Source organism: Cervus elaphus, chromosome 19 (assembly GCF_910594005.1).
Source record: "Cervus elaphus chromosome 19, mCerEla1.1, whole genome shotgun sequence".
In the NCBI taxonomy this organism is placed as follows: domain Eukaryota; kingdom Metazoa; phylum Chordata; class Mammalia; order Artiodactyla; family Cervidae; genus Cervus; species Cervus elaphus.
Window position 1 is genome coordinate 74,909,968 of NC_057833.1, and position 23,552 is coordinate 74,933,519.

The 23,552-nt window shown below is 52.7% G+C and overlaps 1 protein-coding gene across 4 annotated transcripts in view; it reads right to left on the reverse strand.

The window, feature by feature from the left end:
- Positions 1-1,562: 1,562 nt before the first annotated feature.
- Positions 1,563-23,552, reverse strand: part of SLC37A1 (solute carrier family 37 member 1) — a 72,597-nt gene continuing 50,607 nt past the window's right edge. For 3 of the 4 annotated variants that reach the window (XM_043874226.1, XM_043874227.1, XM_043874225.1), the window contains 10 exons: positions 22,477-22,608; positions 19,516-19,606; positions 16,294-16,356; positions 15,841-15,926; positions 14,742-14,790; positions 13,489-13,562; positions 11,391-11,469; positions 6,882-6,979; positions 2,095-2,159; positions 1,563-1,670 (listed from right to left, as the gene is read on the reverse strand). In XM_043874226.1, coding sequence (XP_043730161.1) covers positions 1,655-1,670; positions 2,095-2,159; positions 6,882-6,979; positions 11,391-11,469; positions 13,489-13,562; positions 14,742-14,790; positions 15,841-15,926; positions 16,294-16,356; positions 19,516-19,606; positions 22,477-22,608 — 753 coding nt within the window. In that variant the 3' untranslated portion in view covers positions 1,563-1,654. The other variant, XM_043874228.1, reaches the window with a different exon arrangement.

Genomic DNA, 23,552 nt, shown 5'->3' on the forward strand with positions numbered 1-23,552 from the left:
GTGAGGACTTCTGCATTCAGAAGAACCCTCACCTTGCCTCCCTTCCCTGGAGAGTGGGGACCATGTGCAGACTGGGGGCTGTCCCCGAGCAGGGTTGATACTGACCAGGGTTCTTGGCCTCCCATGACCAATACAAATTGACTAGAGGCCAGACAAGAAACTCAGGCAAGGCTTTATTGGAGCTCCTGCTACAGCAGTGGGAAGTGAGAACAGTTAACATGTTCCCTGATTGCTTGCTGCTTTCTTATTTGGGGTGAGGGGAGGGGGACAGGTGTGTCTGGGGCTTAGGCTAGAGGGGCGGCTTAGGTGGCTTGCTCAGCCCTTAGGTGGTGTTGAGTGCAGGGGCATGCTCAATCCTCCTTTGGCTCCCTGCTCTTCAGAAGTGGCGATTGGGTTTTTTGGTCTTTTTTTATCTTTTGTCCAGAATTTGCCCCAGCTGCACACGCACAGTTACTTTTAGTTCCTTTTAGTTTCTCTGTGTTGTTTCTGGAGGAGAGGTTCGCCCAGGTGCAAGCTCTGCAGCAAAGGGTCCCAGGTCCCAGCCCGTCTCTGGGTGACCCCTTCTCTGCTGGAAATGGCCTCTGCTTCCAGCTGCAAAACCACAGACTGAATCCAACCCTGAGAAAACCAAGGAAACGCGCTCTCCCTGGAAGTTTTCTTTTTTGAATATAACGGCGATGTGAGCAGAAATAACCAACATTCTGCCTGAGTTTTTTTTTTTTTTTAAACATTTTATTTCAAAGGGCAACAACTGAGGAAACAAATGGCCAGAGAACAACCGGAGTTTGTCTTAATAAATAACAAGGCGCCACTTGCATCTCCTAAGCTTCTATAATACCTCACACATTTCAATAAATAAATCCGCTCCAGTGCTGAGTCTCCGAGGACAGGCCCAGGTCTGCAGTGTAGGGGGGACAGAGGGCTGGGCGGAGGGACCGGCCAGTTCCAGCCCCAGGCCTGACCTCATGTGTCCTCCTGGCAATCCCTCATGGGGCCAGTGGAGTCATGGCCTTTGGGGCTCCAGCGACAGGAACCTCTGGGGTTCCGTGGTGGCCCATCTGCCCTCCAGCCTGTCCGAAGTCTTTGATGATTTCACCGCAGTCCACCCTGGACCGTTTCTGGGTGGGCGAAGAGCAGGAAGAAGTGCTGGGGACATCCTTGGTCTGAGCTCCGCGTTGGTGTGAACGCAGGTGTCAGCTCTGTCCTTGCAGAGGCGTCTCTGCTGCCTGCTCTCCCACCACGTGCAGCGTCCCTACTGTCCCCCGGCGCGTTCCTGTCATCAGAGCTCCACCTGCTTCGACATCAGTGCTGTAATACCTGAGAGAGACCAGGGCTGGCCTGGCTGCCACACCAGTCCTGGCCGCCTTCACTCTGGACGTGGAGCGGCCGCCCAGCGCCCGGGAGGTGTCTGCTTGAGAGACTCAGTGGGTGGCAGCCAGCACTGCCCATGGGCTCCCCTCCCGTGGCCCGAACCCCACGGCCCAGCTGACACGGTACCAGGAATTCTCAAGGTAGCTTGTGTGTCTTTTCCAGGTTAATGTGCAAAAGGCAAGGGTAAATCATTCTTTTCAACACAGGATCCTTTATTTGAACTTTTTCTTGAAAAACAGTTTGTGAAGGATGGGCCCAGCCTTCCTTCATGGGACTCGAGGGCTCAGTGCTCCTTAAACCTGGAAGAGGAGGAAGAAAAAGCAGCTGATTACCTGGCCTGCGGCACTCAATTCACCGCCAAAGCGCAGAGCCCAGGTGCCCGCTTCTCCCCCTCTGCCGGGGACTCCTGAGGCCTCCCGTTCCCCTGGCCTTGGGGAGAGGGGAGGGGACAGGACACAGGAAGGGGGGCAGAGCCAGGCAGAGCCCGGGAGCTGCCGTTTGTCCCAAAGCTGCAGCCCAGAGACAAGAACAACTGAATCAACTCCCCATACTTTTCACTCTATTTTGAGAAAAGATTTACCTGGATCGCACCCCCACCAGGTATTTATTAGGAAAGGAGGAATGAGAGTGAGTGAGGTGTAGAGTGCCAGGGACCCTGGGTGAGGTGTGGCAGCGGGCAGTAAGCGATGGGCATGCGTGGGGTGCCAGCGGGGGGACACTTACGGAACCTGGTCTCCTGTCGCCGACCCTGGGCAGCTCAGCTCCTTGTGTATGAGGCGAATCAGAAACTGCACGTGCCCAAAGCAAAGAGAAGACCACATTATTGCTGGGAGACCCTGGGTGGGCGCCCTGCTGTCACTCTGCCCAACAAGCTCGGCATTCAAGTTCCAGTTCGTCATGTCTGTGGTTCCCTGTGTCACATGATGGGGAAGGGGGGCTGCCCCGTGCCTCTGAATGTAAAATTCTAAAGTAGAGCAGCGGGCACCCCCGACCCCCACCTCAGGAACAGCTGCCTGCAGGCCTGGTCTCAGGGCAGGGCAGACGGTCACATAGACCTGTGCGTCACGGTGGAGGCCGTGCTCCTGGGAATAAGGCCCCCAGGCCAGATTTCAGCCAGAAGGATGCCTGTTTAAATGAAACCAGACCAGTCATAAAATATCCAAGGGAAAAAAAGGACAAGGCGACCCATTGTCACAGTGACACTGGGGGGGCCGGGGGGAGTCTGAGGCCAGGCGAGTGCTCACTGGCCACTGTCCCCAGAGGCCCCTGCTGCCCCTGGGGAAGCTCCCGGGACAGCTGGGCCCCAGCCCCAGGCCTGTGCTTGCCCCGCGGTCTCAGGGTAGACCCAGAACAGCTCTGCCCTCGTCTCCCTCACGGCCCTCGCCTGCCAAGACGGCGGAGTCTGTGTACACATCCCAACCTGCGGTGAGGTCTTGCCCTCAGTGGGACCGTCTGCAGCTGCAGACCTAGTCTTTCTCTAAGTGCTGTGCACCCCCCACCCCCCTGGAGGAACCCCCACGATGTGAGTTGCTCAGGGCTGTGAGAGGGGCTCCCGAGGAAGTCCTGGCTCTCCTGGCCCCTTGTCTAGGGAAGCTGCAGGCGCCCCGAGCTCAGGAGGCCCTGGCAGTGGGGAGGCTGGAGGAGCGTTTGAGGGGCTCCTTCAATAAAACATGAGCTGCTAAGTGCCAAGTCTACTGGCAGACTCTGGGAGCAGAAACGTTTGTTTTCTTAGACTCGGAGGATTCAGGAAGGAGCTTAGTCGTGCCTCGTATGGTGGCCGTGCAGTTTGAAGACAACGGGTGTTTCTCCTTGAGGACCGACCTACACGCGGGGCTCCTGGGATCTCGGTGGCTGAGCCAGAGGGTGGGGACTTGACAGATGCTCCAAGCAGTCTGGGTGGCTACGTCACACTCTGGCTAAAGACATCGATCCTGTGAACTTGAACCTCTAGACCCCATGGTTTAGCACTGCCTTGCTGAGTTTGAGCTGGAGTCTCCTCAATACGAATTCAAATATGTGCAATATGTCCAATATGTGCAAAACCGTAGCAGGGAGGGCCCGTGACCACAGAAAGCAGATGCTTAAGAGGACGGAGATGAGGAAGGACAAGCGAGCGTTTGCTCTGGGCCGGGGTGCCTGTGAGCCACAGTGACAATTATGAAGGGCAAACACCAGCTTCTCAGACAGGACGAAAGTGGCCTCTGTGTGCAATGCCTGCAGTGAGTGGACCTGCCAGGCCCAGAGACCACCTGGGTGGCCACAGCCCCATGGGACCAAAGTTGGAGACTGAGGAGCAGGCCCGAGGCTTGGGGAGCACGGCCCTCAGGTGTGAGTGCGGCTGGACAGTCCTCAGGTCCCCAGGGTGACCTGCTGGATCCACTGCGGTCCAGCCTCAGACCTGCAAGGAGGGGAAACTGGCCTGTGGCCCCGCAAAGAAAGGGGCACGTCTGATCTTTCAGGCTGAAGACATGTCCTCGGTGACCCGCTGAGCTGCCTGCTGAAGCCCTCTCTCTCTCCTGCAGTGACTGTGGCTTTCTCATCTAACCTGGCTGGTCCCTCGGTCTCAAAGTTATTATTTGCCTGTCATGTGTGTGAGTCTTCCCTTTCGTCCTCTCTGTTTTGACATTTCAGGTGTGTCTCTTGTAGTCAGGGTCCGGGTTTCCAAGCCCGTCTTCTGTCAGCTGGTAGGGGTCCATCAGCCAGCCTGCACGTCTGCTTGGATCCTCCCCCAGCGCCCCTGGCACCCAGTCCATGTCTGCACATCGTCGCAGGGGCTGCTTTTGTTCTCAGCTCTTTTCAGAGTCCTGGCCTCTGCAGTCTCCTCCTTTAGAGTTCCTCCCAGGTGGCACAGGGCCTCCAGGCTCTGTCTGCTCTCCAGTGTTTTCCATCTCTTTCTGGGCTGCATTCTGGATGATCTCCTTACACCTGCATCTCACCAGCTCTGCCTTTTTTAGCTCTTGTTCTTTTGAATGAATTTGGTTTCTTCTTTGCCATCTTTAGTAATGTTTTCTTGTTTTTCTCATCTTTTAAAAATTGAAGTATGATCCCTGGGTCGGGAAGATCCCCTGGAGGAGGGCATGGCAACTCACTCCAGTATTCTTGCCTGGACAATCCCATGGACAGAGGAGCCTGGAGGGCTAAAGTCGGACACTACTGAAGCGACTGAGCATGCGCGCATGTAGCTGGTTTACAATGTTGTGCCGGTCTCTGATGGGCAGTAAAGTGACTCAGTTTATACACATATATTCTTTTTTAATATTCTTCTCCATTATGGTGTATCCCAGAAGACCGAATACAGTTCCCTGTGCTACACGGTAGGACCTTGTTGTTTATCTGTCTTCTGCATAAGAGTTTGCCTCTGCTAATCCCAGACTCCCAATCCTTGCCTCCCACCACTGCCCCTTGGCAACCACATGTCTGTTCTCTGTGTCTGTGAGTCCATTTCTGTTTCATAGATAAGTCATTTGTGTTGTATTTTAGATTCCACATATAAATGATATCATATGGTATCTATCCTTCTCTTTCTGACTTACTTCAAACTCGGTATGATAATCCTAGTGGTTTAGTTGCTAAGTCGTATCCGACTCTTTGCGACTCCACCGACTGTAACCCGCTAGGTTCCTCTGTCCATGGGATTTCCCAGGCAAGAATACCAGAGTGGGCTGCCATTCCCTTTTTCAGGGGATCTTTCTGACCCAGGGATTGAACCTAGGTCTCCTGCATTGCAGGCAGATTCTTTACCAAATGAGCCACCAGGGACATGCTAAGTATGTTTATTTTTAGATTATCTGGTGACCCTTTTACCCGTGTTTTTTTTGCGGGGGGGTCTGTCTGTTATGCCTGTCACCCCATCACAGCACCCCATCCTACTGTTTCCTGATTTGGGGTGTGAGCCAGTCTGCAGCAGGGTGACAGCTGTGGGACCCCGGGCCACTGGGGCGAGGTTTGTCTTTCTCAGTTGATTTGGGATTTGCTTCTGCCAAAGAACCGGGTATATCAGTATTCCGGGACCAATTTTACTCATTCTTTGTAATACTCATTTTTTGCGTATTTTAACACTCATTTTTTACTCATTTTTTGGTAGTATTACATACTTATTGTGTAATATTTACACAATATAAGTTAAAAAGTTGAAGGTTACTGTAGGCAGGCCTGTGGCTAAAAGTTCTCCAGGATTTCCCCCCAGTCTGGGGAGCAGGCTAAGAAGTTGCAGATCCCGGTTCTCTTCTGGGCCAGTGTGCGTGTGTGTTTATGCTTTCACTGCACCCAGAGCTCCCTGAGGGTTCGCGCTTGAGGAGGGGGTCTCCACTTCCAGCTCCCCATCCTGGGCCAGCCCAGCACCTGGGGGTAGGGACCGTGGTGGGGGAGGTATAACCGCACAGCGTCAGTTTGGGTACATATTTCATGTAGTCTCTACATTTCTGGGTCCCGGGGATGTCCCTTCCTTTCTAATGAGTTTAGTTGTGCAGTAAAAGGAAGTTTGATGTTATATATATATATATATATATACACACATATATGTATGTATATATATATACACACACATTATTTCTGAAATAGAAGAATATTCTGTCTTTAAATAGCCATAATTATGGAAGTTTCACTGCTACCTGGCAGAAATGATCTAGGGGCTTAATTGAGGAACTGCTTTGCACACCTCACAGGTTCATAAGCTGAGAGCTGGTATCTGATTGTGTATAAAGTTGGGGAGCTGTGACTTAGGGCTTCTGGGAACGAAAATATAAACTTCCAAGGTGTTCAACTCATTTGTGCTGGGGTAAACGTTCACTTATCCAGGTGACTTGAGAGGAGACGGTGGCTTCAGGTCTGGACCTGGTGTGGGGTGAGTGGTAAGGGTGAGCGTGGTGGCTGCTCTAATAGGTGGCCCCCGCAGGACTGTGCTGTGGGGACAGGTCTTCGCCATCCCCAGGAAACCCTCCGATCTTCTCACGCAGGAGGGGACAGGTCACGGGGCCCAGAGAGCGGAATGCTCAGTGCTGCCTGAGCAGCCCCGGCTCCTCTTCTGACCGGAGATCCTCTGGGTGCGGGAATCAGGTGCTTCCCCAGCACAGCTGATCGCGGGCAGGAGGGATGTGGGAATGGCCAGGGCACGGGGTGGGACTTTAATCCTCACAGTAACACAGTGATCCTGTCCCTGGTGTCCCCTTGCCACCCACTTCACAGGCGGACGCTTGGGAGCAGAGGGGCTCAGGGACCACCAAGTCATACACGAACCCAACCCTTCACAGCTGACGGGCTCAGGGTCCGAGGCCAGGGAGCCCCTGCTCTTGACCTCTCGCCCATCCTGCTGGAAACTACCTGCTGCTACTCTGGATGCATCAAAACCGGAGGGAGAAAAAGCCCTGGGCCAGGAACACTGAGGGACACGTCACCGGCCCAAAGTCCCCCGGGAGTGGCAGGAATCCGCAGGAAAAAGTGTCCCTAGCGTTTGACTGTGACAACCACAGAGACACTTGTGAAAGCCTTGGAGGAAAAGCTAGGCGACTCACCAGTAAGGCACAGGCGTCTGCGAACATGAGCATGTAGAACACGTTGTTCCATCCTGATGGGGAGATGAGCCCTGCCAGCAGCGGGCCCAGCGCTGCTCCTGGAATGAGGAAACGGACACGTGTGGTGCTGTGTGCAGAGGACGCTGGACCGCGACCACCCAAATACCCAGGCCCAGTAAACGTGAGGGAGTCCCTAGCACCTTACTCGTAATTAACACACACACACACACACACACACACACACACACACACACATTAAGGGGACTTCCCTGTGGTCCCGTGGTTAAGACTCTGTGTTTCCATTGCAGGGGCATAGATTCGATCCCTGGTTGGAGAACTAAAATCCTTCACACCGCCCCCTCCCTCACAACAGCAGGAATGCTGGGGCACACCCCCAGGGGTACTGGGGGTCTCCTCCTCCAGACCCCACTCAGACCCCAAAGACCAACAGTTTACACACTCCCCCATGCCTGCTGCGCAGAAAAGCCTTTTAATGAGTGATTAAGCTCCGTCTTAAACATGAATACACGAGGAGACAGCCAAGGTTCACTCTTATCAGAGGAAAGCCTCGACAAGAAAGAAAATAATCTGGTTTGAGGGGAACCTGGAGGAAATAAACAAACCGGGGAGAAAAACATTCCTAGGAAAGCGTGTCACACTCACAAGAACCAGAGAATGAAGTTGAAATGTGTGAAACCCCCACGTCTATGTCTGAAAACCATCTAACACCAGCGACTGCCCAGGATTCAATCCCATAGCACCGCATCCAAGAAGAAAGAACAGGAGGGATTAAAAGGTCAGAATGACACCAATGAATAGAACACTGTGACGGTGAAGATAAAAAGTCAAGTGAGGAAGCAGGAAAGGAAAGCCAAGAGGCTCTCTGAGAAGATGGAGGAAAAGAACAAAGACACAGGCAGACAAAGAAAAGAGAACTGAAGGATGACTCCAGAAAGCTAAACATTGTCCGCTAAGTTTTCCAGGAAGACAGTGGAGGAAACTTGTCAAAAACACACCACAGTTTCCCAGCGATCAAGGGCATCTGTTTCCAGGCTGGGTGGGAGCAGGGATGCAGAGAGGCTACAGAGATACAGGGAGCTGGGGACCTCTGAGGGGGAAGACCAGAGGTCAGAGATGGAGTTCTTGCTAAGGGTAACAAGAGGCTTTCCTGTGGTGATGACAGAGCTAGAAGACCCTGACTCTGGAGACAATTCTGGAGGGTGCCGTGGGCAGGCAACTATCATTTTAAATTTAGTGCAGTTTCTAAGTTCAGATATTTTCTTAGATAGTTTCTAAGTTTAGACTGAGGATAGTTTCTAAGGCTATCTGGTTTCTCAAGTGACATCATGTGTTACTTCGAGAAAATGAAAATGAACTTGAAGAACGTCAGGGCTCTAATGAATTGCATAAACATATAGAAAGAACCAGCTTGCAGCTCCTGGGGTGCAGTGCTCAGCACTGTGAACACATCATACACATCCCTGGAACCGTCAGCTCCGGTGAACTGCAAGAAGGCGTTCCGCTCATGAGGCTTCTCCGACGGCTCAGTGGGTAAAGAGACTGCCAGTGATGCAGGCGACACAGTGGACCCGGGTTCGATCCCTGGGTCGGGAATATCTCCTGGAGGAGGAACTGGAAACCCACTCCAGTATTCTTGCCTGGAAAATTACATGGACAGAGGAGCCTAGTGGCTACAGTCCATGCGGCCGCAAAGGGTCGGACATGACTGGGCAGGCTAGCACTTTCGGCTCATTTATAATCAATCAAACTCTGCCTCCAAAGGAACCAACATTTACGACATTTAACAAACATATCGGGGCATATGCCCTTGAGAACCGGAATTTTGCTGAAACTGTGTGTTCCCACTTGAGCCTTGCTCGGCTTGGGTGTCCTTGGGCAGCACTTAAGCAGAGAAACGACGAGGCAGACGCAGTGGTGGACGAGCCTGCGTGCCATTTCCATGGCGACCACCTCCAGGGTCCTTGTGCACTGGGGCTGGCACAGCCTGGGGGAGTTCGAGTCCAGCCAGACCCTGACGCATGGGTGGGAATGATGGCTCTGGATGGTCAGCACTGAACACAGAGGAGTGTAGAGGTTGAGGTGGTCTGAGTCGCCCCCTGCCGTCCTTCCGTGGGGGTGGGAGGAGTTCACAGCTGGGCTTTGGTTTCTCCTGTGGCTCAGTGCATAGCTGCCCCAGTGCATAGATGCTGAGCCTCCACCTTGGGCAAAGGACTTCTGCTTCCCTCTTGTTTTGGGAAGGAAATCAAGAAATACGTGGCCTTCCAGCTGCTTCATCATTTCCTCTTTTTCAACCCTTCATCCCCTGCTTTAAAATCAGTCAGCACCGCTAGCTGAGCTCTGTCTGCTTTCAGAAAAGGGTGTCACAGTGGCAGCAGGGGCTGGACTCAGACAGAGGGCTCTGCAGATGAAGCGGGGAGGATGCTGTGGGGTTGCTCAGCCCCTGGACTCAGACAGAGGGCTCTGCAGACAAAGTGGGGAGGATGCTGCGGGGTTGCTCAGCCCCCGAGAACCGCGCTCGGCCCACGAGTCTCCTGATGACCTCATGTCTTCCAGCATGCAGAAGCTTTTCATGTGCTGCGTGAGCCGGGATAGCAGGCTCGTGGGCCACGGACATCTGTCACATGACACGGCCCCGCCCCCACAGCGCTTTCCCCAGACTCCTCCCAAAGGCTGCAAGAGGAGCCCCCAAAGGGAATGGTCTCCTGGCAAACACCGGAGTGGTGACCATTGTCACAGTATGGCAGGAGTAGGAGCTGGGGGGCCCTGTCCCCATGAGCCGTGAGGGCTGAGGGGGGCCCAGGCCTCTGTCCCCTGAGCCCTCACTTGCAAACCCAGCAGCCTGGATGGGAGACCTTCTCCCCACCCCCCAGGCCTGCCTGCGATCTCCTGCCTTAGAGCCACCCAGCAATGCCCTCCTTGACCACTCTGAGCGCCCGCTCTGTCCTGGGCACCACCTGGGGGTTGAGAACACAGCAGAAAACGAAACCAACCCCTGTCCTGGGGCTTCCCACCAGGAGCGGGGAGAGGACAGTCCAGAGCAGACAGTGGATGGGCCCCAGAGGAGGGTAGGCCAGGAGAGAGGCCCTGAGTCTGCGTGGGAAGGGGTCTGCAGGCCCCAGACAAGGAGGGCCGAGGAGAGGCCAGTGTTTGGCAGAGCTATGCTCACAGAGCCACCTTTATCCAGCAAAGGCTTGTTTTACTGCTAGAGGGTATTTCAGGCCCCCAGGGCCTGCCCCACCTGGCCTGCCCTCTCTCTCACTGCCCCCTGGCATCAGGCACTAGTGGTGGGAAGGGACACGCCAGGATGCAACCCGAGACCTCCCGGAGAAGCCGTGCGGGCCACACCAGCCCACCTCCCGCCTCCAGTTCCAGGCTCCGCAGAGCACAGGCAGCTTCGGGGTCTTGGCAGGAGTGGTCCCAGAGCACGTGCTCCCCAACTGAGCCTCGGGAAGGTTCAAGGACATCGCTGTCAGCTTCCTGACTCTCGGATCAGGACAGGCTTGCTGTTACCAGGTCCCATGGGCCCAGCTCACAGGGGCCAGGGGCTTGCTTCACCCACTTTCTTTCCTCAGAACACGCTGCTGTGTTCTCTCCAAGACCCCTGATGGGGCTGGTGACACTCGTCTCATGAGCTTTGGGACCCACAGCTCACCTGTCATTTACCTTTCAGTAAGATTCTATCTGAGCTTTCCAGGTGGCGCTAGTGGTAAAGAACCTGCTTGTCAATGCAGGACATGTAAAAGAGAGATGCAGGTTCGATTCCTGGGTTGGGAAGATCCCCTAGAGGAGGGCAGGCTACCCACTCCAGTATTCTTGCCTGGAGAATCCCCATGGACAGAGGAGCCCGGCGGGCTATAGTCTATAGGGTCGCAAAGAGTTGGACACAACTGAAGCGACTTAGCCCACATGCACTCACGCAAGAATTCTATCCTCCTTGAAATGGCAGTGATAAACAGTCAGCAGACCAGTGGCCTGTGAGCCAGTTTTCCCACTGCTGGCTTGGAGGAAAACCTGGGGCCATGTCCTCTCATGATGAAGAAACCTTGACCTGCCAGCCACACACCACGTCTCCTCTGGCAGCCTCCCACCAAAGACGATCGGCAGGGCCAGCGGCTCACTTTCCAGGGCTGGCATGTGCTTTGCGTCTGCTCATGTTTTAAGAAGGACTGGGACTTTCCTGGTGGTCCAGTGGTCAAAACTCCACACTCCCAATGCAGAAGGCCCAAGTTCAATTCCTGGTCAGGGAACCAGATCCCACAGCTAAATGCCACAATTAGATGCTGCGACTAAAGACCCTGCATGCCACAGCTAACACCTGGCACAGTCAAACAAATAAATATTAAAAAATAAGAGAAAAGAAAAGAAGAAGGCCAGCTGATCCTGATAACACAAAAGCAATTGGAATCCTGGGTGTCTCCTAGCTAGATGTGATGACATGATTTCCCCTTGGACCATGATGACTCTCCTTGGGCTAAAACATCCACGTACCTACAGACCCGGTTCCGTCAATGATGGCGGTCACGGTGGCCAGGGCATGGGAGTTTCCCTTTAGGCTTTTATGTGTCCCCTGGAGAAGAAGGAACATCAGTGTGAAACACGCCCCAGCAATGGCAGAGTGCAAAATAAACTTTCGCCTCCTGCATGACAATCCACCCAAATCACTGTGCAAAGCAAAACGTGGGGTCTTTCCATCAGGAGATTGAAGTTCTACTCCATCCCATACTCATCTTGGAAAAGCATGCAAAGCTTCAAATGTTTTTAATAGTAAAAAACCATCAGAGATATTAATACTTGTCGAAGTGCATTCTGGTTTCCCTGGTAGCTCAGACAGTAAAGAATCTGTCTGTAATACAGGAGACCCAGGTTTGACCCCTGGTTCGTGAAGATCCCCAGTCCCCACTCCAGTATTCTTGCCTGGACAATCCCATGGACAGAGGAGCCTGGTGGGCTACAGTCAATGGGGGTCACAAAGAGTTGGACATGACTGACAGACTAACACTTTCAAGTGTATTCTAGTTAAAAGAACTCTTAGAATTCTCTTCAATAAACAAGTCTTTCCTTGGCATCATCACTGATCCAGCATGGAAAATGAAAAGACGAATGGTGCTCGTCCTATCCCCAAGCTGACCATTGGAGCTGGCAGAAAAGATCGAGGGTGCTCGGGAGCCGGTGTGGGGAAGGGATGCTGGACAGACGGCCAAGAAGCCTGGCCTCCCTCCCACAAGTCTGTACACCACGTGCGGGAACTGCTTGTGGTTTTAAATAAGCTTTTAATTTAGAACAATCTTAGATTCACAGAAAATGTGCACAGAGATGACAGAGCTGTTACAAGCTCTGCACCCACTTTGCCCTGTGTTAACACCTTGCACTGTTGGGCTACATTTATCATGATGAATGACCCGATATTGATGCCTCACTCATGAAAATCCATGCTTTTTTCAGACCCCTGGCTTTTTATCTAGTGTCTAACTGAATCTGTGTCCCAGGAGTCCACCCAGGACATTTAGTCCATGTGTCTCCCAGGGCTCCTCTTGGCTGTGACAGCTTTGCAGATGTTGTTTCCGGGACTTTCCTTGTTTCCCGTGATTGGATGGGTGTGGGTTCTGGGAGGGAGACCATGGAGATGATGGACTGTGGGCATCACCTCTCACCCTACATCCATGCATTAGCTTGATGCCTCCCTGCTGGTGTTGACTGTGACCCTGGTGGAAGGGGGGGCGCTGTTGGCTTTCTCCCCTGAGAAGTTACTTGATCCCCTCTCCCCACACTGTCCTCTGCAGGAGGACATCTCTGTGCTCAGCCCGCCCCTGAGGACAGGGGAGGTGGGCTCCCTGCCCCTGGGCAGAGGACCTGCCTACGCCCTTCTGTACAGGACACTGCCTCTCCTCTCCCAGTTATTTATGGACACTACTTCCTATCAGGGGACTTTGTACTTCAGTGTAGTGCGTGTATCCTGCGATGTCCACACGTGGCTCCCGTGTGACATGTCTTGTCTTTCCTGTCAGGTAGATGAGACGGCCCTGCCGCCTCCGGGTCCCTCTGGCCTGGAGTCAAAGCCCACCTGTCAGCAGTGCTTCCTCCTGGAGCCCCCGTGGATCCCCAGGCCCGGGGCGGCCCCGCATGGAATTCAGCACCCTGTGCAGTAAACATTTCTTTACTACGCTGGCCTCCTCTCTGGAGCATGTCCTCCCAGAGCCAGGACCCCGCCTGGCTTGTCCCTGCAGTCCCCAGGACCAGCAGAGGGCTGGGCAGAGTGGGACACCCACGGCGGGTTGGACTCTGCTGAGGCCCTAAGGGTGGGCTCCAGGGGTTACAGCTACTGGCTTCCAGGGCTGCCAGAGTGGCTCAGAGGAGCAAGCCAGACGCTGGCATCAGGCCTTGGGCCACTGGTTTATAGGATGAGGCGGCCATGTCCCCTATCTGTTTCAGAAGACTCTTAGCATCCTTACTGGCCGTCTGGACAAGAGTGCTCATAGAAACAGACCATCTCACTATCAGAGACCACCCATCACAACAGTTGTGATGGAAGAGGTGGCCGCCCCGCCAGCGTCTGGCCCCGGCTCTGTGACAAGCTTCGTGTACTCACCAGGTCGGCGGACACGGCAGTCGTGATGAGCGCGTACGGCCCGCTGACCAGGGCCCCGCTGAGGAGCAGCATGGCTGCAGGAAGCAGAGACCAAGAGGGGGAATCAGCGAGCAGAACAGACCCCTGGGGGAGTGTCCACCGTCTAAGCTTCTCCCTTTTGGGCATCCTGGCGTTGCACGCTGGCCCTGCCCTGAGCTGGACACGGGCCAGTCCTGGGAAGATGCCCACACCACCAGGGAGTGGCCACGGCTGGAGCAAGCGTCATAAACATCTTCCGTTAAACTTGCCCCGAGATGGCTGTAGGTCTAATCACACTTTCCCAAAGACTCAAACCATGTTCAGAGAACCTGGCCCCTGTTTCCTTGAACCTGGAGAGCAGAAGCCGTGCTGAGAGGAAGTGAGAACCCCAACATACGAGCACAGACGTGACCACAGGCGTGATGTGTGTGACCACCTGATGCTGCCACCACCACAGCCTCGCCTGCAGCAGACAGGGCTTCCTCTCTTTGCCCGCAGCCGCTGACAGCCACTCCCAGGAAACCTGAGGCCCCAGCACAGCTCAGTCCCCGATGGGTGGGACCACTGTGCCCACTCCCGAAATGGTCTCCTAACCAGGTTAGGTGAACCCCAGGTTCACTTTCCCGAACCACCCTCTGGGTCACATTGCTCTGTGTGGAAGCTCCTGGACTAATGGGTCACTTCATGGGCCCCTTGTGTCTAGAATTTGCCCTCTGGGTAACTTTTAATGGCATCCCCATCAATCCCCTCTGCTGGGTTGTGAGACCAAATGAAGCATTTACTCAGTGTCAGAGCCTTAATGTGATAGAGCTGCTTGTGGAAAGTTAAAAACAGAGACTGTGCCGAGTGGCAGCTGACAGCAGCTCAGAGGGGAGGCCGCCCCCGGGCTTGTGATGCTGGGGGTGCAGGACTTGGGGACCACAGCTCCGCCTGCTGCCTTCCCGGGGATGTGGGCTTCTCTGAGTGGCTCCTGCACTGGGCACCCAGGACTTCTCACAGGCCAGCCCTGGGACCTGCACTCTCCCTCACTGGCCCTTAAGCCTGTGGCCTCAATTCTGCAGGCAGGATCCCCATGGGCTCCTCTGAAAGTACCCCCTCTAAGGAGGAACACAGGGATGATTTTAGCCACAGTGCACAAGCTGCATCGTTGCTTCTTTGCTGATTTTTCAGTTCATCTTACAAAGCTGTGTGGACCAAAAAAATGTCTGAAGGAAAGAAAGACCTCATAGACTCACCTATGGTGGCTTCCAGCCCCATTTTGCTGATGGAGGAGAACGCGTAGAGCTGTGAATGGTGTCAAAACAGGAGAGGAACAAAGGTTTACTATGAGTAGCTGAGAGATTTCCCAGGAAAATGTATTTCTGAAAAGTGACTCTTGGGCAGCAACCAGACAGTGGAAGGAAGGCCATGCTGCCCTGGCAGGCTGTCCAAAGACAGGTGTCCAGATGCTTGCAAACTGTCCCCAGGCTGGACACAGACATGTAGGGTCTGATCACCCAGTGAGCTGGAAACCGGGGAGCGCCCTGCCATGAGCTCCTGGGGGAGGACCCTGGGTTTGGGGCAACTCTCCCCGAGCCCCGTGTCCCCTCCTGGGCCATAATCCCTGAACGTCAGGGCCCGGTGAGGGGCCCTGGTGAGGGGACCCCAGTCAGTGCTTCTGCGTCAAGGTTCTTGGAGTGTCTGTGCTGGGCAGTGTCCAGGGCCCCAGGGTGACTGAAGACTGGGTTCTGTTCAGCCCAGTGGGGCGGCAGATGGGCAAAGGAGTCAGTGCAAGTTGATGAGCAATAACACTATGTATGATGTTGTTGCAGAAACAGTGATGGTACAACCATGTTCCCCTTGACCCTCGCCTTCACCCTGTGAGGTGCTGCTGCCGGCATCCTCATTTTTCAGATGAGGAAACTGGGGCTCAGAGGGAGAGTCATCTGCCCAAGGTCACACACAACTAAACACTTGAAAAGCAATGGAACCTGGGTTATGGGGGGAGGGGTGGTGCTCCCTGGAAGCGGGTAGGGCAGCCACAGTGGGGGTGCTACAAATGAGCAGGAGCCTGCTAGGGGGAGGGGAGCGGAGGGGAAGGGCACCCCAAAGAGACCAGCCCACACACGCACATGTGAAGGCAGGGAGGAGGGAGAAGCCGCGCTGGTGCGCAGCGTGCAGGGGGCTGGGGGAGGGGAGGCTGAGTGGGGGGCACTGAGCGGGCTGGAGGTGACACCAGGTCCCAGAGCCCTGAGAGGAGCTGCGCCAGCAGCTGCAGGTGTGCGGGTGGGAGGACAGGGGGGCTGTTCCGGAGGTGCGGGGGCCGTGACGAGGCGGAGGGGCTGCCGGGCTTACCGTCGGGGCCGCGAGCAGCAGCATCAGGCCGCAGGTGGAGGCCCTTTTCTCCAGGCGATCGGAGATCACACCTGCCAGGATCCCACCTGCAAGGCAGAGGGAGGGTCCTGAGGGGTGTACGTGCCCAGCGGGGCCCTGTGGGGAGGAAGCAGGGCCCGCCCTGCCACAGCAGCAAGGAGCGGAGGACCTCTTCCCTGGGCCCTTTCCACCCCTTGAACAGGTTGGCCCCAAAGCCCCTTTGCCTGGGAGCATCCTAGCATCACCAGTCTGTCGCCCACCAGGTAGCCTGGTCCCCAGGGAGCCCAGGATGGGGAGGGACCTGCTATCAGAGGCCAGACACCGGGGGCCTCCCAGTAGGAAGTCAAGTCAAACAGCGTCCAGGCTGAGGGTGTCCATGCATCACCTCGGTGGTGAAGGCTTTTGTCAAAGTAGGACAAGAGGAAACAAACTCACCGAAGATCCCACCCACGTCGAACAAGGTGGAGAGCTCCCCGGCCTTCTTGACATCAAGGTGATCTATTAGAATGACAGCAGGTTGTTTAAAGTGATAACCAAGAAGGACCTATTGTATAGCACAGGGAACGCGGCTCAATGTCCTGTGACAGCCTGGATAGGAGGGGAGTTTGGGGGAGAATGGATACAAGTACATACATGGCTGAGTCCCTTTGCTGTTCGTCTGAAACTGTCACAGTATTGTTAATCGGCTATACTCCAATACAAAATTAAAAGTTTTAAAAAAAAATGATGGCAGAATGTCACCATGAGAAGGCCGCAGCAGTGTACAAGCCACACACAACATTCTTTTGTTTCACAAGCATGATTTAAACCAAGCAGCAATTATGAGATACATGATCAGATTAGCGGAGAAGGTGATGGCAACCCACTCCAGTACTCTTGCCTGGGAAATCCCATGGATGGAGGAGCCTGGCAGGCTACAGTCCATGGGGTCGCTAAGAGTCGGACACGACAGAGCGACTTCGCTTTCACTTTTCACTTTCATGCATTGGAGAAGGAAATGGCAACCCACTCCAGTATTCTTGCCTGGAGAATCCCATGGACAGAGGAGCCTGGTAGGCTACAGTCCATGGGGTCGCTAAGAGCTGGACATAAATGAAGCAACTTAGCAGCGGCAGCAGATCAGATTAGCATTAAAATAGTAATTATCAGAGTAGATGGAAAAAGAGGAGTGCGCTTTGTGGGCAGACACATAGAAAGTGTGAAAAATGACACTCCTAACCAAAAGGTAAGGGTTCACCTGGCTCTGCTAGGTGTCACCCTGCCTTTGCTCGGGGTCCCCTCAGGGCAGCTGCGAGGTCAGACTCAGGGAGGCGGGCCATGCCTAGGGGAAGGGCTGGCCCATGGGAGCCCCTCGACACAGACCATCTGACACCCCGGCTTTCAGACCTGGGAGGGGCTGGAACCTTCTCCCCCAGAGAAGGAGGCCGAGGTCTCAGGATGCTCAGCGCAGGAGTCTGTGTCCCCAAACCCCACCTAGACTGGGTCTTGGCTGACGCTGGATGGTCCCCTCGCTGCCTCCGACTCCCATCCTAAGAAACTCTGCCCTCCGGCCTCGGGCTCACGTCCCTCTCTGCTGGTCCTTACAACACTGCTAGTGAAACGGAGCAGGACCTTATGGTCCTTCCCCCACCCCGTGTCCTCCACCTGTCTTCTGTCTGTTGAAAAGCTTTAGCCAAAGAGTAAGTTTAATCTTACTTAAAGAGCAGTGAGAAAATTCAGAAACAAAAGAACACAGTCAAATGAGACCAAACAATAATAATGTAGCTATTAAGCAAAGTCAAGGACCTCCTCAAGGGCTATAGATAATATCGGGGCCATCTCCTGTGAGCTGTCTTATAGACACTGAAACCCCCACCAGGTGGAAGAAGTTAACTGCATGATGACCAGGCTGTAGTCGTGACACAAGCTGCCACAGTTACAAGAACCGGCTTCAAGGACACGGGAACAAACCGATCCTGGAACTGAAGATTCAGTTCGGTTCAGTCACTCAGTCGTGTCTGACTCTTTGTGACCCCATGAACCGCAGCACGCCAGGCCTCCCTGTCCATCACCAACTCCCAGAGTCCACCCAAACCCATGCCCATTGAGTCGGTGATGCCATCCAACCATCTCATCCTCTGTCGTCCCCTTCTCCTCCTGCCCTCAATCTTTCCCAGCATCAGGGTCTTTTCAAATGAGTCAGCTCTTCACATGAGGTGGCCGAAGTATTGGAATTTCAGCTTCAACATCAGTCCCTCCAATGAACACCCAGGACTGATCTCCTTTAGGATGGACTGGTTGGAGCTCCTTGCAGTCCAAGGGACTCTCAAGAGTCTTCTCCAACACCACAGTTCAAAAGCATCAATTCTTCGGTGCTCAGCTTTCTTTATAGTCCCACTCTCACATCTATACATGACCACTGGAAAAACCATAGCCTTGGCTAACCGGACCTTTAACTGAAGATTAACTGCACTGAAAACAATCAAGATGACCCTGGTCAGACCACCGATGACCAGTATCCAGATGACTGTCAGAGCTGACTGTGCTGTTTCTGCATGTAGCCCCGCCTCCATCTATAAAAGCTCTTGCCCACTGGCTGGCCATCAATGGGGGGAAGTTGGCCTTTGGACAGGCAACTCCCTCACCCCACCCCTGTTGCCAGCATCCAAAATAGAACAAACTTTCCTTTCCACCAACCTTGCCTCTTTATTAGCTTTTGAGCAGTGAGCATCCCCACCCCGCTTTCAGTTACACTGGGGACATGTGGTCTGTGCTCTAGAGCCCCCACGTCCCAAATTTCTCCTCTTTTCACATTCACTAGAGCACGCCCCTCCCAGGGACCCTGGCTTCTTTGCTTTGTCCTCGAAATCCCTGACTCTGGGGCCCAGAGGCCCTCCTGACTGTCTGGATCCCTGTTCAGTTGTGGCTGCAGCCCACACACAGGGACCTCTCCTCTGAGAACTGCTGGTCCTTCCCATCTTCTCCTGCAGTCAGCCCAGGACACAGGGGCTGTTACTACAAATGGGTCTGCTGTGTAGCAACCTACAGCTTTAGGCCCTGCTGGACTTCTGAAATGCAGGACAAGCCGTCTGCTCCCCCAGAGTTAGAGCTCAGCTCCAGGAAGCGATTTCCAGGTCAGTCATGAAGGCTGTATTATCTGAGATCCCCAGGGCCTCTCTCCCTGCTCACCAGCTGCTGTGACCAAGTCAGATGCAGCCTAAATTTAAAAGCAGGCTGCCCCAGATAGGAAGCCCCCTGGGTAACCAGTAGCCACAGGTGGGGTACACCATGTCAACCCTTTAAACTCCATCTAGGTTCTCATCATGGCAATAAAACATTCCTATCTGAATTCTCTTTGTCTGTGCTGTTCAGTTGCTAAGTTGGGTCTGACTCTTCGCGGCCCCATGGACTGCAGCATGCCAGGCTCCTCTGTCCTCTGCTTTCTCCCAGAGTTTGCTCAGATTCTTGTCCACTGAGTTGGTGATGCCATCTAGCCATCTCATTGTCTCCACATCTACCTCTCTTTGTCTACACGTTTCTACTAATCATGCTATGTGATTCAAGAGCATCATGCATCTTTCTCCTTCCCAAGTTTATAGACACTGGTGGATAAAAGGGAGTCCTGGTCACAGCCCTTGCACAGAACTTCCCAGCTGTGCTGCTAGCAACGGTACTCACCTACATTTGTGATGTAGAGTGGAAGCCAGAAAAGGAACGTGTAGCTGACCAGTTTCGCAAACAGCAGACACAGAGAGAACTCTATCACGCCCTGAAAGAGAGGGAGGGACAGAAGATGGACCTTGGCCCATGATCCCATAGAACTGGAGTGATGTTCTGACAAGTGAGGATTTGTAAGCAGCTTTTGGCAGGGAGGAGCTCTCTGCAGGAGGCCCCTTTTGTCTTGTCCCTTTAGCAAAGCTATAACGTGTTGTTATTGGTGTTGTTCAGTCCTAAGTCCTGTCCGACTCCTTGGACAGTAATCTGCCAGGCTTCCCTGTCCTTCACTATATCCCAGAGTTTGCTCAAACTCATGTCCATTGAGTCAGTGATGCCATCCAACCATCTTATCCTCTGCTGCCCACTTTTCCTCCTGCTCTCAACCTTTCCTAGCATCAGAATCTTTTCCAATGAGTCTGCTCTTCACATCAGGTGGCCAAAGGATTGGAGTTTCAGCTTCAACATCAGTCCTTACAATGAGTATTCAAGACTAATTTCCTTTAGGATGGACTGGTCCTTGCAGTCCAAGGAATTCTCAAGAGTCTTCTCCAACACCACAATTCAAAAGCATCAATTCTTCAGCGCTCAGACTTCTTTATGGTCCAACTCTCACATCCACACATGACTACTGGGAAAACCATAGCTTTGACTATATGGACCTTTGTCAGCAAAGCAATGCATCAGCTTTTTTAATACGCTGTTTAGGTTTGTCATAGCTTTTCTTCCAATGAGCAAGCATTTTTTAATTTCATGGCTGCATCACTGCCCACTACATTTTAACTAAACTTAAACCAGTTACTCGCATACTCTACTCATTTCTGGCTGGAGCCAGATCTTTCAAATCTTTGGCTCACACAATACTTTGCCTAATTGGTCAGTTCTTTCCTAGATCAAAGAAGTAAAAATGAAGAATAAATAATTAACAGATGACCAGATTTCCTCCTTGGCTTCCCCTTCAGTAATCTCACAAGCAAACTGTGTGAACAATACAGCATCTGGAGGAAGATCATGGAGAGTTGATAAGCCTGCAGGCAGTGGGAGTGATGATAGCCCTGATCCTTCATCTTGGTGATTAACCAAGATTACTCTTTTTCTCTTTAAAAACTTTTGTGGCCTCTTCGGAGTTGGTTTTGGGGACACAAGTCCTCCTCCCTGATTGCTGGTACTCTGGTTAAAGCAACTTTCCTTTCTATCAGCATTTGCTTCTCAAGTGTTTAATTCAAGCAGCGAGCAGTTGGACAGTGATACCCAGAAGAGAAATGTAGATTCTGATGAGGAAACTGAGGTTTGGGGTCTCATGGCTATTGAGAAATGCTTACATATTCCATTTTGTGTCTACGTTTAGAAAGAAGTGGCCCTTGTGGGATAGCAAGTCCAGGGGTCACTTGGGAAATGAGCGTGAGAAATTGGGTAACACTGAGGAACCGACCCCTTGGCTGCTTCTCCCAGGCTATCACAGTGCATAGCTATGAACACGCTTCAAATCCAAGCGGAGGACACAATATGCAACTCATGCCAGTGCTCTGGAAATTACACAACGTTTTCACAGCCACACCCAGCGTGGGAGGTGTGTATAATGTACTTCACGCTCACCAGGTGTGTGACCTTGTGCCCGTTGGGTAGTTAATGATCTCATTTGACCCCGAGAACAGCACTAGCTAGCTGTGCAGTGGCCGAGCCCGCACTACAGGTGAGGAAGCAGAGGCCTAGAGTGGTGACCACCTGCACCGGGCATGCCCAGCCCGCCTGTGGCAGGGCCAGGCCAGGGTTCTGAAGCCTGTTCTCGCCTCCACCCAACTTCTACTAATGGTGGGCACCTTAATTTTAGCAACAGTATTTGACCCAGCTACACAATAAAGTAAGAACAGAAAAGTCACTACTTGTTATTAACAACATTTAAAAAATAACTTTTATTTAGAACTAGCATCTCCTCCAGGCCAACCCCCCAGAGATCTTTGTTAGGGACTCTGGAGAGTCCAGGCCAGACCTTCAATGTCTCTTCTGGCAGGAGACCAGCTCCCGGGTCCTCAGCAGCTCAGTTTCATCTGGGAGCTGGCAGAACTTTCTGTTTAAAGCAGCAGTTCTCAGTTCCTTCACTGTGTGCCATGATGCTGAGGATCTGGGTGCACTGTTGGGTTTTGAGCTCAGCACAGTTGCTATGGAGCCTCTGGATTCCCTCTTCCAATTCTCCCCGAGGCCAGCATGAGGGAAGTGCCCTTGCCTGCATCTGTTCCCCTAAACAGGCACCCAACGGCAGGAGCCAGGTATTCTAGAGCGTGGCCCCCAGGGGCCAGTGTGCTCTCCCCCTCCTCCCCTCTCTGCTCTCGGCTCCCTGCCTTTGTCCCCCTCCACAGCTCCACGTCAGAGGAACACAGTTGCTCCCAGCCCTTTGCACAGCTCCCAGGATGCTCTGCTCTGGGAGCTCATGGATTTCACATCCATCACATACATATGTAATATATTTTATAACTATTAACAGGTGAACAAAACACTGCGGCCTTATTCAGCCTTGAGCTGATCTGCTTGCAATTCTGGTTCATGCTATGGATTTCTATGGGCTTCCGAAGTGGCTCAGTGGTAAAGAACCTTCCTGCCAATGCAGGAGACACAGTTTCGATCCCTGAGTCAGGAAGATCCCTTGGAGGAGGAAATAGCAGCCCACTCCAGGATACTTGCCTGGAGAATCTCATGGACAGAGGAGCCTGGCGGGCTACATTCCATGGGGTCACAAAGAATTGAACAAAACTGAGCCACTTAAGGACAGCATTTGGATTTCTAATGTATAGATAATATGATCATGGATTTCTCTTTTTAAACTTATCAACAGCCCAGTGTCTGTTCACAGCATTATGTGTAATTTGTAGTAAACAGACACTGTTCACTGTTCACAAATGCCCCCTTTTGAGAGGCTCATGTACTCACGGGAATCTTCAGGGCCCCTGTGAAGCTGATGGCTGCCATGCCGCCCCCACCGTCTGCCGGGAGGATGACCACGTGGTTCTGGTGGCCAGAGTGTTTCCCATCCGACAGTAGTAGACGCTGCATCTCTGGGTCCTGGAGACGAACACCGCAGAAAAAGGGAAGGGAAGAGAAAAAACATGTTATCAGGCAGTCAATTTGGGAGGTGGGTATGCCTTGGATGATGTCCTCACATAGCCATTGCTTTACGGCCATTAGCATCCATGTGGTTTTGGGAAATAGTAATCAAAGACATGCAAAATCTTTTGACTCAACTCTAGGACTCTATTTGCGAAAAATACTTTTCGAGGTGGAAAAATACTTATATGATAAAATTAATGTCACACCATTATTGAGAAAAATTGCTAAAGTACATCCACATAAAAGACATACTCTGCAGTTGCAAAAAACAAAAAAGGTTGTGAGATTTGAAGACATGAGAAAGTGTTTATGATACATTAAGCAATAAAACATCATTCAAAAGCATTTTCATTATGCTCTCATCGAATGTTTAAATATAAACCTATTTTAGTAGGTTAACTATTGGATTTATTTTTAGGGAAAAAGAAGCTAAATTCTAAATTGACAATGATTATCACTCAGTGGTAGAATTATGTGTGAAAGTGAAAGTTACTCAGTCATGTCCGACTCTCTGCAAGCCCATGGACGAGAGTCCATGGAATTCTCCAGGCCAGAATCCTGGAGTGGGTAGCCTTTCCCTTCTCCAGGGGATCTTCCCAACCCAGGCCTTCCACATTGTTAGGCAGATTGTTTACTGAGCCACAAGGGAAGCACGAGCACTGGGGTGGGTAGCCTATCCCTTCTCCAGTGGATCTTCCTGACCCAGGAATCAAACTGGGGTGTCCTGCATTGCAGGTGGATTCTTTACCAATTGAGCTATCAGGGAAGCCCCAGAATTATGTGTAATTTGTATGAAATGTCAGTTAATTTTTTACATGATCCTGTATTTTTCAAGAAGTTCACAAAGGACATGATCACAAACAATATTATTTTAAACTTCATAAACTTCCAATATTTCA